We start from the raw sequence: 16,205 nt of genomic DNA, 5'->3' as shown, positions 1-16,205 counted from the left end.
ATATAGTCGTCAAATATAGCCCCTTATGAGCTATTGTCGCCAGTTGGCTTCTGAACCGCGTCGTTTTAAGTGCAGAAAGCCTATTTCAAACCATGCCAACTCTATGTATTCAGCGACCAGTTCTTTATGCGTAAGATTTTTGCTCATCTGTCAACTGATCTCCGACCTTATGGTTGATTAGCTCCACTGGTCGGCACAGCAGTTCAGGTTCATGTCTCTATCTGTTGTCTAACGACCAATGCCTTCCATGTCTGCCCTCATTGTATTACTGGTATCGGTGACAACATATTTCCATAACTATTTAATGTTATCATATGAGTAGGCTAGACGGTCACTGAAAGGAAGATTCGCCCTCCTATCAATTAGTGACTGATTAAACTACTTAGTTAAGAGAATCAACAAAATACGGAAACACTGCGCATATACCACACTGCTGGCTCTGGACGTCGCATCGGATCCTCGGGTTGGTTATGTGATTGCACTGAAGACGATGATTTACTGTGCTTCCCCACTCTGAGAGGCATACCACCCAAATCAGATGACGTTGTTGTGATCGTTAGTATACTATCATGTATTAAATATTGCATTTGCTCGAACATACCGTAAACACTGCGAAGAAGTGTTCCTCATTACTGTTTGTTCCTTTTCCAAATATATCCAATCATTGCGTGCATACATTTTCGAAAATATTAACTCATATGATTTGGTCCTTAGCTGTTTGCTGGCATCCCTTAGTTAACAAGTACTATGGAAAGACATCAAGTTACTTAACTTGTAGTCGAAGTATGTTTACCTGTGTCTAACATTGTGGTACTGTTAGCATATTGTGACATGAGATCTTAGATTTGGAGTAGCTAAATGTTTCCCACAGATGAATGTCTTTTATACCAAGGGATATTGACTAGTGATAAGTGAATATCTCTTATAGTACTGGAACCCTGCCAGCAGTGTTTTGACATCTTATCATAAACTTTAAACTTCAGTCATAAAGGCTCAAAAACCATAGGTGGTCATTTTTGCAGTATATTTCTTTGAATACACACGTACATAACTATGCAACAAACAGCTGGTCAATAATCAAATCATGAGTTTCCGAAGGGATATAGTCTACTATTTGTTCCTCAAATGCGAAGGCGACTAATTTAGCTCTTTGAAAAACCCCTAAATGACACTGTCCGGTGTACCATTGAATGTAACGGTCGTAATATCCGCCACCTCGACCAAGACGATGTCCACTTCTTGTGAAGGCCAATCCAGGTACAACAAATAAATCCAATCCACCTGTAAAAGAAACAGTTAGAATATGAACGGTGTGCTCTAAACGGGTAGAAACAGTGACCGCGAAAATAACACCAAGCTTCCCTCGATAAAACCTCACTGGAAAGACTTATTTCGGAATAAACTAATGTACAAAATCACATTTTTGTTAAGGGATAACAACATCAATCGGTCTTTCAAAATGCTGTTATTTGTGAGTGTAAGGTTTGAAGTTGTTAATATACTGTGCTAATGAAGACTGGGAAAATGACGGCAAGTAATATGTGAATTTCCTACACGTCAGTGAATTACTATGTGTTATATCCCGATAACAATAGTGAATGGTAACTTTGGGGTCCATTTATGGACCAATATTATGCATATAATTTTTATCGTATATTTGCTAAATAATTAAACTACTCATATTCATGTTCCTTTCATTGTGAGCTTTATTTTGACCCTTGGACTATTATTGTACGATTTACCATTCCTGAGTTATACCCAGTCTATTAATTGCTGTTCCCCCTATTCACAGCCACATTTGGCTGACTCTTGTACAAATGTTATTTTCCATTTTATTGGTACGATGTGGTCAGTCTGTTTGGTATGTAAACTCAGTATGTTTGAAATACAGTGGTTCATACCACAGAGGCTGTTATTGGTTTTCTGGACTTAACTGGTTGGGCTAGGCAGAAGCAGGATCGATAAGCGCTCTAGACTGCTCGTACGGTTTTCGTGTGTCACTGTTCCAATCGACTGTTCGCTGCTCTCTGATTGGCGGTCTTATTACGTCATACATTAACTAGGCATCCACTCGGCCACAAGATATAACACTATGGCACTGAGTCAGTGTATCCTGATTCATCTACTCTGATAAATAAACTGAATCTGAACTCAACTATCAAACTTTACAACACATAGTTAAAATATCGAACGGTTTGATGTTTAGACAAGCCGTTCGGCCACCGGAAGTCAGTAGTCTGTTTCTTATCATTTACGAAATGTCTGGAGCGTAGACAAGACTTCTAAATACTAGTTAGATTCCTTAATTACTATGAATATTTGTAGATCCGCTTATCTCGAAACCGAAATATTGCTTCATTTTCTGGTTAGAAGTTTTATCACTGTCATGTATATAAACCAAACTTGCTGTTATTCTATGATTTAGAACCACTGTCGTTTTGGTTGATGCCCATCCATTTATACAAGCTTAACAGGAAACTACTAATCCATTGATTCCATCTATATATCCTTACTCGAACTGACGAAACTCTTGGTTTACGAGGTCTGTTTCTTGGTAGCTTCTATCGATCAACATAACTGATAATTCAAGGAAAAGTTGTTATAACCTTAGCAATATACAATTGTACACAATATTTACCCTGTTTTGTAATTTCATCCAGCTGTTCAACATACGAAACTGGTTCAGGTTCTTTAATTCCCCATTTATTAGACTTCCAGGATTCAATCTCTTTTAGTGATTTAACATGACGCATAGACATAGGAGGATAATCGTCTGACGCAGAAAACATAATTTGTGGAACAAATATACTCTTTCCATCAAGAAGTGCTTTTTCAATTAATGGTATTGTGTCGGGTTCTTCAGGAAGGCTAATATAAACAGCTAATCTTCGCGAAGCACAATATTCAGGACTACTTAAAAACTAGAAAAATATTAAGCTAAAAATGTGGTTGAGTTTTTACAAGATAAACTTACGCACAAGAAATGGAATCCAGAGGGTGGTTGCATTATGATTCAGGATGAACTTCCTCACCGAAAACACTGAGAAACTATCACCAACTAATCATTAATTACAAAAATTAATTCAAAAATAGTCATCGGTTAGTAGTGGTAAGCTTTTAATAATTGATATTGTGGATCTTGTTAAGCCCTAATCTGGAAAAGTTATGGTTTGGTTGGCAGCTGAACCTGTAACTTTAAGCTTAGAGTCGGAGAAAACTGCAAAACATTCTCGGACTATAATATTCCCAGTATAATGGGATTCGCACGGAAGAAACATTGTAAACAGAAATAGTTTTGCTTGTCGGAACAAAAGCCTGACCATATTGTTGTACACATGCTGTAATGATAATTGCTGGTAGTGTTTTATGATAAACGGATCTTAACGGTTATTTTTTGTTAGACTATACTGAGAACGATTATATTCAAAGTTTTATAACAGAGTAGTTAATGTACTGAACAAATTAGACAGGTGAGCATGTACTATGTATTCAATCATAGGAAATATAAATGACAATTAGAGCAGTAATGGGGTGGATACCTCTACCTACTATGTGGCACATATATATCTGGTTTCCCCTTGCACCAGTAGTGATGCGTTCAAATAAATAAATCCCTACTGTGATTAGAAAATTTGTAAGCAAAAATCACATGACTTTCTCGCAAAAACCAGTCAATGTTTAGACCGACAAAGTTATATAACCTAGATAAATGTACTGTTACAGATCTTATTGAAGAATTTAAAACTAAACAATTTAATACAATCAAATCTTCATTCACCAATTTCTCCTTTACTAAGTAGAAGTGAACTAATTAGTTGACATTGTTATTTAATGATGCAGTTAGGAAGTTATTCCATTGTTCAATTACATGGCCTGCTTCAACCATTATGAAAATTGAGATAATCCATGTGTAATTCATTATATGTTAGAGTAACGTGTTAATCAAAAAATGTAGGTATGTGTAATATACTTTCAAATTATTACCTTACCTGTCTTAAGAGATATTCTGATTTCTTCATGTGTACTGATGGTGATATATGTTTCAGTATTTTTCGCATTCTTTGTCTGATTGCACTTTTACTAGTCATAAAAATTACTGAAACAGCAAAAAATACGGACTAAATTAATAGTTAGAATTCACTGATATCTATAAAAGAAAAACGGTGAAGTCAACTGGAACTATATTTGGAAAATTATACTTTCGTAAAAAGATACTGTACATACATAAATTAGCATAAAGATGACATAAATGTTGCAAATGTATTAACAGATGACATCGGCTTAGTTTTGATAGGCATCGTCGTTGTATGAAAAGTCTCTGCCTTGACAATATTCATTTTAGATTTCTTCTTCTTCCTATTAAAAATAATATTGATTAATGAGTAGAAATAGGAAAAAACAGAAATATGAACCAACTTTGTTTTTTTCTTTGTTTCTGTAACAGACGTTTCTTGCGAAGTATTTGTCTTCTTCACTGGGCTAAGGTTTTAAATAAGAATGAGGGAGTTTTTTAAAAATTAAGTGTTAAATGAAACAAAGTATCAGTTACACAAATATAATATAGCTAAAGTTGGTTTGTGAAGATTATTGATATAACGAGCCGACCTAAGCTAAACATGGCCCCCAAATGCCCTGGTATGGCCGAAAGTGGGGAGAGTCCGCTCTCCCTCTCGAAATGCTCTCACATGGCCACGCGTATACAGCCTCTGCCACAGAAGCCCACTCACTGCCTTCTCGTGGCGGGGGTGTTGTTTACGAAATTGAGAGGACGAATGTTCGGCGCTTTAACCCGGCCACTGGACACAGTGAGTCCACCTAGGGGAGTTGGGTAACCCCGATTCCAAACCAATGGTGCACATGGGCTCCAGTATCCTGGTCGAACAAATGGCGTATGAACCAATTGTTGGTCACTAGCTACCATGGGACTGCATCTCCTCACGATGCTCCACTACCTTGTGGGCCAGACCTTTAAGTCAAAGGCTCGGAGTGTGGCCCCCTAAGAAAACCACCTGCTTCGGTCTGGGCACCCAGGCAGTATCATAGCCCTCACACAATTAAATAAAATGACAATTTTTGTGTGGTGCATATATATATATATATCTGGTGCCCCCTTGTATCAATATTTATGTCTTCAAATAAAATAAGCTAAACATTCATTAAAGGCGATGGGAGACGGTTGCAAAATATCACAGATTAGTGGACTTTAGATATGTACAGCATTCAACCCCGGTTCAATAGTCTAGAAGTTAATCATTTGCCGCGGGGCCAGGGGTTTTGGGTTCGATCCCTGGCGAGGTTGTAGAAGTGCGATGCTGAGGAATACCATACTGTGACGGAGCAGCTGTTCAGTGTTTCCTGGTTTTCGTTGGATCGCTAATTTAGGTAAGTTTATGATACTGAAAGATGATATGGTTTGAGGGAAGATATCATCATGAAATGATAGCAACTTTAGAGCCATTAAAAACCAGAGTAAATTGGGCAACAGCTTCATACTAGTTCGAGGTTCCTAATAAGTATGTCCACACAACCCGAAACTTGATCGATCTCAGGTCTTACAGTGAGTGAGAACTATCGGCCTAAGGGTATCAGTTCATGGCGAAGATAATTTTAGACAGATGTAAGACTCTGCACAAGACATTTTAGTCAGTTTAATATCACACTAACTATTGAAATAGTAATCTTGAGGTTATTCCATTGGGTTTATCTTGATATCTCAATATACAGTTACAGAATACTTGAACCAGTGAAAATTCCGGTTTTTCTGGCTTCAATATACAAATTAAATGTATCGAGTTCGAGTTATACGACTTGTTGTTGCATTATAAACACCTATTTATTATTTTAAACTGTTATCGAGGTTATTTTACTCGGATTCCTTGGTTCTCTCTCTAGTTCTAAAGATAAATTTTTTAAACCATTTGATTTACAACAGAAGATAATGTTTATTTACTTATTTTTCTTCTCTTTAGTTATAAGCATCCACTAGACGGTATGAAATTTTACTTTACACTTTCTTTATCATTTGAATTTTACAAATTATTACTGATACTATTATGATAATAGTTTGTTACTGAAATTCTGCAAGGAACTTGGAATTTTAAATCTTATATATATACGTGGGAATGTGCAACTTAAAAATGGATCTGTTTCGTGAGTAGTCAAAAACCATTTTTCCTATCAAAACACTGGCAAAACCAAACCTTTGAAGTTTTCGCCAGGAAACTTTTGCTCACAACTTACCTTCATGTAATAGGAGGATTTTCACAACAGCTGAAGACCGGTATGCTACCTAATATCTTCTCTTCCCCTCCTTGAGTGAATAGGCGCAAACATACGTCTTGAGGATTAAAATAACCCATCGTGTCATTGAATTTTCTTTATTTTTATACGACTTGAGTTTATTACTCTACTAAATGCCGAATACTTCTTCACAATTTATTTTTCATGATCCCCAAGTTTAACTGCAGAGAGCGGTTTGATTAAAAGCATCTACCATTCCATTTATTTGAAGAGTGACAGCAACAATGACGTGTTCGTAATTAACATAACCACACAACATATACAAAAAAGGAATACTCCCAGTACCACTTGCACAAACGAGATGCTTATCTCCTTAACATAAAATGCGCATACTGCTCAGTAATCTACAGTCAAATAATATATTTTCAAATGCAGAGAACACCCAATGTTCTTTGTGAAAATAGTATAACTGAAATCTCAACCATCCGCCTTAAAAAATAAGCTACATTGCCTGTACCCGAATCTGATTCACATTTTAATCAATTATCTTGCTTGCAACCCTGTTATCATGCCTTAAAAAAGAAGTAAATCATAACTGGCCATGTCATGTAATTATGTAAGGTTTTTAGTTTATTGAACTGACTGGAACAACACTACATAAATCACAGAGTTGTGAGAAAAATGTGTCTGATTACTGACGTTATACAGTTACTACAAAGTACAAGTAGGATTACTATATTGTAGATAAAGAGAACTGAAAAAACAAAGCTCAGGAGAATCGTTACTAATTAAAAAATGTGATACTTATTAAGTGTATCTGTAGACCACAAGTAGCCTTAGTAACCCTACCCCGAAAAAAACTAGTTAAAATATTATTAGCTAACCACATAAATAAATTTCACATCACCTACCCCTTATGTTCTTTAGGTACAAATCCACGAGACACTTCTTTCGCACCACACAGTTTGCAGATGAATACCTAACAGTTAAGTACTATTTTGTTTTCATGTTACTTGATCAATTTGAAACGATGAGCGACGACGAGCGACTCTCTTTTTAATTCGAATAGTTTTTTCAGTAATATTGTGTGAATGGAAGCAACGCAAGCATACTGTGCGGCAACATGGAGGTTCTACATAGCACGAAAAGGGTAATTTGTCAAGTGACCCATGAAATTATTAAGTAATTGTGGATAAATACAGTACAGTATTTTGGGTTGCTTTATACAATAGGCAAAGTCTTTACTTGTTTATTTAAAAATATGAATATTGGTATAAAGGAGCACCAAATACATATGTGCCACACAAGTCACTTGATTTGTGTGCGGGATGTGATACTGCCCGAGCGTCCAGACCCGAGAACGATTGACTCGCGAGGAGCAGGCTGGTTTTCGTTATGGTCGAGGATGCATTGATCACATCTTCACCCTCCGCCAAATGTTAGAACACCGTCATACTTATCGCAGGCCAACAATCGTAATGTTTCTTGATATCAGGGCTGCCTTCGATTCGTTGGACAGGACTGTTCTCTGGGATTGTCTATTGAAGAAGGGTGTGCCTGAGAAGTTCATTAACATCTTAAAGGCCCTGTATACGAACACCTCAGGCAGAGTGAGGGCATACAACCACCTTTCTCCCTTGTTCCATTCGAGCAGTGGGGTTAGGCAGGGTTGCCCAATCTCACCATTCCTCTTCAACTTTGCCATCGACGACATCCTGGAAACAGCTCTGATGGATGTAAGTAATGGCGGTGTGGATCTGCTGCCTGGAGAGCGACTTCTCGACCTCGAGTATGCGGATGATATTGTCTTACTGTGCGATAATGCCCAAGGCGTGCAATCCGCACTTAATCAGTTGGCAATCAGTGTCCGCAGGTACGGCATGTGCATTGCACCCTCCAAGTGCAAGGTACTCCTACAAGACTGGCAGGATTCTCATCCTGTACTCACCCTAGATGGTGAGCAGATTGAAGTAGTTGAGAAGTTCGTGTATCTAGGTAGCTACATAAGTGCTGGTGGTGGCGTGAGTGATGAGATTGATGCAGGTATAATGAAAGCCAGAGCGGCTTATACCAATCTGGGCCATCTTTGGCGCCTTCGTGATGTTAGTCTGGCTGTAAAAGGTCGGATCTACAACGCGTCAGTGAGAGCAGTTTCGCTCTATGCTTGTGAAACCTGGCCTCTCCGAGTTGAGGATGTTAGACGTCTCTCTGTGTTCGATCATCGTTGTCTCCGAAGGATTGCTGACATTCAGTGGCAACACCATGTTAGTAATGCAGAGGTTCAGCATCGTGTGTTTTGGCGCAAAGACGATAATTCAATTGGTGTCACCATCTTGAAACACCGACTTCGGTGGCTTGGACATGTTTTACGAATGTCGTCCAAGAGAATTCCACGTCGTGCATTATTTGCCGACTCTGGGACTGGTTGGAAAAAGCGGAGAGGTCAGTGTATGACATGATGTCGTGGTATGAAAGAAAGCTGCAAAGGGCTAGCTTCTGTTGGTCCTTCACGACTCCCTGGTTGGGGTCCGAGAGATGGTCCAACACAGTGGCTAGAGACGTTATCAGATATGGCTCAGAATAGAAGCCAGTGGCGTGCCTGCTGTAACCTTCTTTTACTTTCTTCATAAAGAGTGGCTATAACTTTCCTAACTGAGAGAGTTCTTCTGGTTGTACATTTCAGTTCCCTCCATCATTACTCTTCTCTTTTTTTCCTTCTTTTATATATACACATCTTCCTTCTCCTCTCATTCTCATTATTTTGTGTGGCGTATATGTATCCGGTGCCCTTTGTACCACTATGTATGTGATTAAATAAATTGCAAAAGACGACGTATATAGGATCATTAAAATAAAAACGAAAGTTATTATTTCCTAAAATGTAATCGGGAATGAGTGACACCCTACAGGTACTATGGTAACACGATGTTTGAACACCTAAAGGACAATACAAGTTTTATGACCAGTTCCACTGCCATATTTGAAAAATCTTTTTATAAGCCATGAGAACAAATAAATAGCTAATAAGTATACTTAGTATCAGACAGAAAATTTGAAACTAACTTTTGAGTACTTCACATTCTTTAATTTTGGAGAATTCATACAACAATCTATAAGTTGCAACAAGTTGAATAATTTAAACCAGTTACCGATTATGATAATGAGACAGAGCTGTGTCTTTTGTAACTTGACAAATCTTTTGAGTAAATATTAAGTTCCGTTTTCCCATATAACGCCGCTTCTTATGTTCCTGGCTATACACAAGTTCAGAAAAGACACTTCGGTAATAGAAAAACAAATTGCAAATAAACTATATTCAAAGAAACAACACATTTAATCAGTTTTTGACTAATTTAGTTTAATTGCTATTGAATCTTTAGAAATTATTAAATCTTATAAACCAATATGTTATATGATGGGAGTATTTAACTTTAAAAACGTACTGACATTTTATTTACAGTAGGATGCATTTGTTTGCGCTATCTCAAGCTTTCACGTGAATGACAAGGAGCTGAACGTAAGTAGAGAAATTACAACCAATGAAGAAACAACCTTTTAACACCATTTAAATCCATACAACTTCAGATGCAGAAGTGCTGTGAAACTAAGTATTTTCGAAGAATTTCCAACCCGGAACATGAAATGTATTCAAAACTTCACACAATAGTATGTGAATGGTGGAATGGTAACAGAGCACTGGTTGACTATTTAGTTAATGTCTTGGAAAATCACGGTTAGTAAAAGCAACCAAGGATAGATAGATAGAAAAATACAGCAAAACCCACTATTTCATAACTTAAAACTGACGACTTGGTAACTACTGCCATAGAGGATTGAACTATACTGGTCACGGCTTCTCACGAGAACTCCGGGATTTGAATCTAGAAGCTAGTCACTAGTGGGCATATGGTTATTATTAGTATAGGGATTTTGTGGAGATTGTAGTTTTCTCATGGTTCAGTGTTTAAACTGAAAAATTTACAATCTCCACAAAATCCCTATACTAGTAATAATGATGTGCTCACTAGTGACTACCAGATTCAAACCCTGGAGTTCTGGTGAGAAGCCGTGACCAGTGGAATTTAATAATTGTCGTGTGTCACTTACGAAAAGAAATGGATGAGAGCTGCGCAATATCGTGCATCAATTGAAGTTATACATCGATATCATTGATTGCCGGCTCAGTGGTTTATATATTAAGCGTCCGTACGCGAGGCCTTGAATTTGATTTCAAAATGCAGGGTCATGAGTGAGTTCTCTAATTCAGATTGAATCAGTGAATGAGTATAAAGTTTGCGTTAACTAATTTTACTGGATACATAAAAGATGAAAAGCTTCATTGTACGCTCGCTCACTGGAATCACAGTTAGCCACGATGACCCATGCAATCGTCTTCTTATTTCTATGAGGACTAACACCGTATGAATATTTCATGCACTTTCATTTACGTTTTAGAGGCAGAAAAGTCCATTTCGAAAAAAGTCTCACGATACAACTTAATATTATTATGGTAGGTATTTCTGTTAAACACTATTTTTGGTGAAAATACCTACTGACAGATTTTCCCTCTTGTACTAAATGTATATTCAAGTGCTCCATTGTAACCCAAGAGTGTACGTGGGTTACACCGACGTATACTTTGCAAGTGCATCTGTATCCCCACACAACATTATTAGGTAATCATTCTCCTTTTGCACACATTTCCATAGATAGGATGACACTATTCCTTAAGGTCTATCGCAAATATAATAGTTTGGTGTAGCAGGTCTGTATGTTGGTTAGTGCTTTGGCATCGTTCACCGGGAACTTATTACGAATGTTTTGGTTTATGAACGTAATAATTTGTAAATTTTCTAACACTTACATTGATTTATAGCATCAATCCGGACAGTATATCCTCGTTAACGACAAGGAAAGAAAGCAAGTTTTGGTCATCCCGAGAAAATAGCTGCCGAACAAACAATTTTTTCTCTACATGTATAGTGTTACTGTAACCGATATTCTTGGTCGTATTGATTACAATAGTTGCCTTTCCTTGAGAAAATACACAGTATTGCATCCTTGTAGAAAGTTGTCATCATTTTAAAATCATTGCTTTCAGATGACCACCATATTCCCAAGGGACTAAAAGTACCATTCACTGGAGTACTCAGTTACAAAAGCATAAATGCACATGATGACACTCTGCCGTATGGAACAAAGAAGTCGAGGAGGTAAGTTGATAAACATACACAATTCATTTATTGTTAGAGCTTTCAAACGTACATTGAAGGACTACTTGTGCACCTATGAAGAACTATAGGTTGCTGAAACGGAAGCTGCATGAGTTTCAGTCGACTTTCCAGTTGTCAACATTTTATCTGGCAACTTTTCCTTTATAGCTAAGTATCTACTGAGTAAATGCTTATAAAGCAGTTCATCGAAAACAGGTGTTCTGACCACCAATTCCGTCGACTTCAAAGGCAGTTAGTAACCCGTAAATTTAAGCATTTGTAAACATGATAGCGAAAGGTTGCACAATCATGATACCAAAATTATTCTGCGAGCAATCAGTGATCTGTCTGGTAAGATGGACAAACTAACTGCTTACATTAAAAGATCATCCATGGATGTGAAGGACAGGTATAGAGACAACACAGACACTTCAAGTTACTCATTCCCTTAGAAAACACCCGAGGAAAATATCGCGGATACATTGGGGAAGACCCACCCCAACCCAAAAAATTCCAACGATTCCCCCACGTCTAGATAATATTTAGGTTTGTAGCAAAAAAAACACCAAAATTTGCAATGGTGGCTCCACCAAAATCTACCCAAAATGGACAAACTTTTCCCCGAAATCGGGAGATAGGGGACTGATACACAACTTATGATATAGTTCACCAACACGTCAATAACTGAAAAATTTCTAGCAACTAAAACCCTACTAAATTAAAGCAAATGAAAAACACGATCTACAGAAAAATACAAAAATCTCGCAAATATAAAACCGGCGAGACTACTACTACCGCTGTGTCAAATAAGCTGATATTTTGTGTACGTTATAACATTGAATAACTACAAAGAAAAACTGATGTATGCATAGCTTCATAACCAGCTATACTACGCTAAAAATTAAATTCCTGAAAGTACTCACACATTCATTTTGCGCTCCAGCCACCAAGGTCACATAACAGTAGCGCCTTATTTGTAAACGCCACCTAGATTTATGTTCGAATAAAAAAATAGTGAACTTGTTACTTTTTCATTAAAGTTATTACTCATATGTACTGAAAACACATTTGAGATACTATACTGTGAAATCTTTATACACAATCGTTGGTTCATCTACTAGCATATTGATATTAAGTTCAGTCTTCAGTAATAAGGATAGTAGGTTGATGAACCTGTGTTAATCCAGACAGATTTCCTTCCAGTGAAGGTCCAGCTTCTTCTTGAAAATGTTCACTGATGGTGCTGATACCATTTGTTCTGGTAAAGCCTTCCAGTCATTGACCACTCGATGAGAAAAACGGGACCCCACCTTTAGTTTATTAGATCGCGGTTTCTGAACCTTCTTGCTATGACCTCGGAGATTATTAGTGCTGGAGGGAGCAAAAAGATAAGACATATTAACACCCAGATCATAATTAAAGATACGAAATGCCAGTATAAGGTCACCTCGCGTCCTACGATAAGATAAGGGGAAAAGATTGAGACGTTTTGAACGCTCATCGTAAAGGAGTTTAGAAAGACCCTTTCCTAATTTTGTCCCTACACGCTGGACACGCTCAAGCGATTTAGTATCCTTTATCAGACAAGGGCTAGCTGCTTGGATACAGTATTCTAAGTGTGGCCTTACATAGGTGAGATATAAAATTCGAAACATATCCTCGTCGAAGCATTTAAATGCTCTGCGAAGCGACCATAGCGCGCGATAGCCTTTGGAAGCAACCGCATTACAGTGTGTAGTAGTTTTTAAGTCGTGACTTATAGTTACTCCTAAGTCTTTGTGCTCTTGAAAGCGTGGAAGAGATGTACCATTAGTGGTATAGTGGTAACTAATATCGTGCCCGATGTGCATGAACACGCTCTTCCTGGAATTAACTTCCAGGCCCCAATCATGAGCCCACCTAACTAATTCGTCTAAATCCGCTTGCAGATAACAACGATCAGTCTCATTTCTTATTGTTCTCTAGATTTTAACATCATCCGTAAACAATAACATCGACGACTTAAGTAATAAAGGTAGTTCATTAATATACAGAAGGAAAAGTAAAGAGCCTAAGATGGTGCCTTGGGGTTCACCACTTTTGACCGGTTTCCGTTCGGATAGTGTTCCATTGACCCTCACTCTCTGTCTGCGGTCACATAAGAAGCTTCCTATCCATTCCTGTATAGCACCTGTCATTCCAAAGCTCAAGAACTTTTGCATAAGACCTAAGTGTGAAACCTTACCAAACGCTTTGCTAAAATCTATGAATATCACGTCGACAGACAGGCCGTTGTCTAATGCTACTGTTCAATCCTCTCTCGCAATAAGTAAGTTAGTTAGGCATGAACGCTTGTTACGAAACCCATATTGCTCGGGAGTTAACAGATTGTACGAATCTATGTGACTTGGTAACTTAACCCGAACTATCTTTTCAAGTAACTTAACGACTATGCTGGTCAGGCTAACTGGCCGGTAGCTAGATACAATCCGTCTCTGACCATCCTTAAATATAGGACTGACTATGGCGTTTTTCCAGTCTCCAGGTAGTTGAGCCTGTGAAAGGGACATGTTGAAGGGCATCGTGAGCGGTCTTGAGATAATGTCCGCAAGCGATGACAGCAGACGTGGGTGTAACCCATCGGGGCCCGGTATCTTACAAGGTTTGAGGTTAGTTATCAAAGGAAGAACAATATCCTCTGTCACGTGTAAAGGTCCTATGGCTGGTATCTCGTTGTCAACGGGACAGGTATTTGTAACACTACACGTAGAGTAGACTTCACTGAAATAGTTAGCAAATGTCTCCGCTTTCGCTAGATCAGATTCGGCCAATAAATCTGAATTTTCGCTTAACAGTAACGGGGGGATACCATCACTACGTTTCGTCCATCTTTTAACGTACGAAAACAGTCGCTTCGGACAGGTACGGCTATCGTATGCCAACTGTCGTTCGTAAGCGGTACGGGATTTAGCTATGGTCTTTTTACATATATTTCGGGGTTTTTTTTTATGTTCACACTTAAATGATGCCTGACCTGTTGACAAGAATAAATCCCAGAAGTGTTTCCTACGCTTCAACAGCTTCCGGGTTTCCTTATTAATCCATGGACGGCAATGTGATAGCTTACGTGCTGACCATGGGATAAACGGTTGAGTTACGGATTCGAACGTAGACTTAAACCTATTCCATGCATCATCGATCGATCCATCAACATCGACCGACCAGTCAACCGAGGTAGCATAGTTCCTGATTGCCGGAATATTAGCTCTCCAGATATTAGGACGGGATGGAGCAGATTCAAATTCTATACCATGTATCCGGAACTTAAAGGAAAGTACGGCATGGTCACTATTCACCAGTGGGGGAAGGTGTTGGATGTCGACGATATCTTCACAGTGGTGTGTGAGGACAAGGTCTATCAATGACGGATTATGTTCCAAGTCAATATGTGTCGGCTTAACGATACATTGTACAAGTGCACATTGAATAATTGATGACAGAAGGACGCTATCAAAACCCCCACCTGGAGCTGTGAGCTCTATCCAGTTTATGTGGGGTGCATTGAAGTCTCCAACGATGAGACAACATTCTGCCTTACTCCAAGGACAGACGTGTTTTAGGATAAAGTCGACAGCGAGACAACACGGACTATGATATATTCCTCCTATAGTCACTAACCCGTTTCTAGACCTAATTGTACAACGTACTACCTCACACGTACCACTTACATGCGCCTCCGATATGATCGAGTTTATGCGAAAGTGGTCCATAACATATAATATTATGCCTCCTCCCTTGCGACTTATAACTCTATCACTTCTGATACAGATGTAGCCTGAAATGCCTGGAGAACAGTCTATATCTACAGTGAGCCAAGTTTCGGTGACAACAATTATATCCGGATTTAATTCGTCTACCATCAAACTTAGCTCAGATATCTTATTCCGAAAACTACGGGCATTCGTGTAACACACATTTAAGGGGTTTTTGGAGACATGCGTTCTACCCACACAGGTTTCGGAAGCATTGGAGATATGTACCCCTGGGGCCTCATCGGGCAGTACATTTCTGATGAGAGATCCCACTAACTGCAGGTCGTGGGCATGTCTCTTAGCAGGATCGGTGTCTTTTGATTCTTCCAAGTTCCAGATGATTACACTAGGGACCTGTTTAACTTCCTTAAAAGTCATGTTCACGGCTTTCGACCGTGATGTCAGATCCTGCCGGTTAGCTACTGGCTTCTTACTGTTAGCTTTCTTTATAACAGTGTCGTGTGAGTCGAGCGAGTGACTCACAACAACATTTGGTGAACTCAAAATGTTCCCATCCACAACAGTACTAAATATTTTCTTACATCTGGACTTAAGCGGAGTTGCCTGATGCGCAGGACGTGAGTCCAACAAGGAGTTGTCGACTGTACGCGCGCTTTCTTTGGGTATTTTTCCTTCTCTTTTACGTTTCCGCATAATCCATTTCCCACTAGTCTCAGCATCCAGATTGGAACTACTCTGGACGATAGTGGTTCTAGCCGGGTCATCAGTCGCTGCTAAAGCAACTTGTCCCTCAATACTTAATAGCGTGTCTTTCATTAGTTGTATCGGAGTAGAAAGTTCTGTTCCGTGTTGTAAAATTGGGTGTCTGGTACCTGCCATGGCAGCATTTACGACACTAATACAATCTTCGTTATCAGTATCCATGTTGCCGGCACGGCCTACGTCGACCTTCTTAGCTAACGCTAGAAGGCTAATGGCTTCCTGAATGAGTAACGTTTTG

At 38.7% G+C, this 16,205-nt stretch overlaps 3 protein-coding genes across 3 annotated transcripts; 1 reads left to right on the top strand and 2 right to left on the bottom strand.

Moving 5' to 3' along the window:
- Nucleotides 1-1,051: 1,051 nt before the first annotated feature.
- On the bottom strand, nt 1,052-3,007 carry Smp_087230 (putative 5-formyltetrahydrofolate cyclo-ligase; the record flags this gene model as incomplete). Its single annotated transcript, XM_018797097.1, has 3 exons — nt 1,052-1,281; nt 2,639-2,921; nt 2,975-3,007. 3 exons carry the CDS (start codon nt 3,005-3,007, stop codon nt 1,052-1,054), a joined length of 546 nt encoding a protein of 181 aa, XP_018652173.1.
- An 856-nt stretch (nt 3,008-3,863) lies between these two features.
- On the bottom strand, nt 3,864-9,342 carry Smp_169620 (hypothetical protein; the record flags this gene model as incomplete). The annotated part of the gene is made up of 5 exons (XM_018797096.1): nt 3,864-4,179; nt 4,225-4,356; nt 4,417-4,479; nt 7,152-7,219; nt 9,304-9,342. 4 exons carry the CDS (start codon nt 9,340-9,342, stop codon nt 4,230-4,232), a joined length of 297 nt encoding a protein of 98 aa, XP_018652172.1. The 3' UTR covers nt 3,864-4,179; nt 4,225-4,229.
- A 1,669-nt stretch (nt 9,343-11,011) lies between these two features.
- Smp_202710 (uncharacterized protein) lies at nt 11,012-11,234 on the top strand (the record flags this gene model as incomplete). Its single annotated transcript, XM_018797095.1, has 2 exons — nt 11,012-11,079; nt 11,105-11,234. 2 exons carry the CDS (start codon nt 11,012-11,014, stop codon nt 11,232-11,234), a joined length of 198 nt encoding a protein of 65 aa, XP_018652171.1.
- Nucleotides 11,235-16,205: the final 4,971 nt, after the last annotated feature.

The sequence above is a fragment of the Schistosoma mansoni genome, chromosome 4 (assembly GCF_000237925.1).
Source record: "Schistosoma mansoni strain Puerto Rico chromosome 4, complete genome".
NCBI classification, from domain to species: Eukaryota; Metazoa; Platyhelminthes; class Trematoda; order Strigeidida; family Schistosomatidae; genus Schistosoma; species Schistosoma mansoni.
Note: the sequence above shows the minus strand (reverse complement) of the source record. Positions and strands in the feature narration are given on the sequence as shown.